The 652-nt window shown below is 73.9% G+C and overlaps 1 protein-coding gene across 1 annotated transcript in view; it reads left to right on the top strand.

The window, feature by feature from the left end:
- The first annotated feature begins 81 nt into the window (after positions 1-81).
- Positions 82-652, top strand: part of EIF4A3 (eukaryotic translation initiation factor 4A3) — a 7779-nt gene continuing 7208 nt past the window's right edge. The window contains exons 1-2 of the mRNA XM_010562449.1: positions 82-328; positions 510-582. Coding sequence (XP_010560751.1) covers positions 157-328; positions 510-582 — 245 coding nt within the window. The 5' untranslated portion in view covers positions 82-156. The remainder of the gene's footprint in view (positions 329-509; positions 583-652) is intronic.

Raw genomic sequence — 652 nt, 5'->3', positions numbered from 1 at the left:
CGCCCGCCGTCCCCCTCCCGCGCATGCGCACCCCCCGCGCATGCGCACGCCGCCTCCGCCTTCCCGCCCACGCCCCCCGCGCATGCGCACAGGTGGCGCGGCGGTCTCTGGGTGCGCGGCGGAGCCATCGGCGGCCGGAGAGGGAAGGCCTCAGCCATGTCGGGGTCGGCGGGATCCGGCGGGACGGCCGGCTCGGCGCGGAAGCGGCTGATGAAGGAGGAGGACATGACGAAGGTGGAGTTCGAGACGAGCGAGGAGGTGGACGTGACGCCCACCTTCGACACCATGGGCCTGCGGGAGGACCTGCTGCGCGGCATCTACGCCTACGGTGGGCGGCGGCGAGGGGGAGAGGAGAGGGGAGGGGAGACGGGACGGGAACGGGAACGGCGACGAGTCGTCGTCGGTGGCGGTGCCCGGATGTGGGGCGGCGCGCCTGCGCGTTTCTGGGGCTGCCCCGCCGCCCCTGACGGGAACAACGGTAACGGTAACGGTACCGGCCGCATCCGCAGGTTTCGAGAAGCCCTCGGCCATCCAGCAGCGAGCCATCAAGCAGATCATCAAGGGGAGAGACGTGATCGCCCAGTAAGTGGGGCTGCTGGGGCTGCCGGGCCGGGGGGGGGGGGGGGGGGGGGTCCGGGGGGGGTGGGGGCCC

Source organism: Haliaeetus leucocephalus, unplaced genomic scaffold (assembly GCF_000737465.1).
Source record: "Haliaeetus leucocephalus isolate CR32 unplaced genomic scaffold, Haliaeetus_leucocephalus-4.0 Scaffold160, whole genome shotgun sequence".
Classification (NCBI taxonomy): Eukaryota; Metazoa; Chordata; class Aves; order Accipitriformes; family Accipitridae; genus Haliaeetus; species Haliaeetus leucocephalus.
This window is presented reverse-complemented; position numbering and strand designations above follow the sequence as displayed.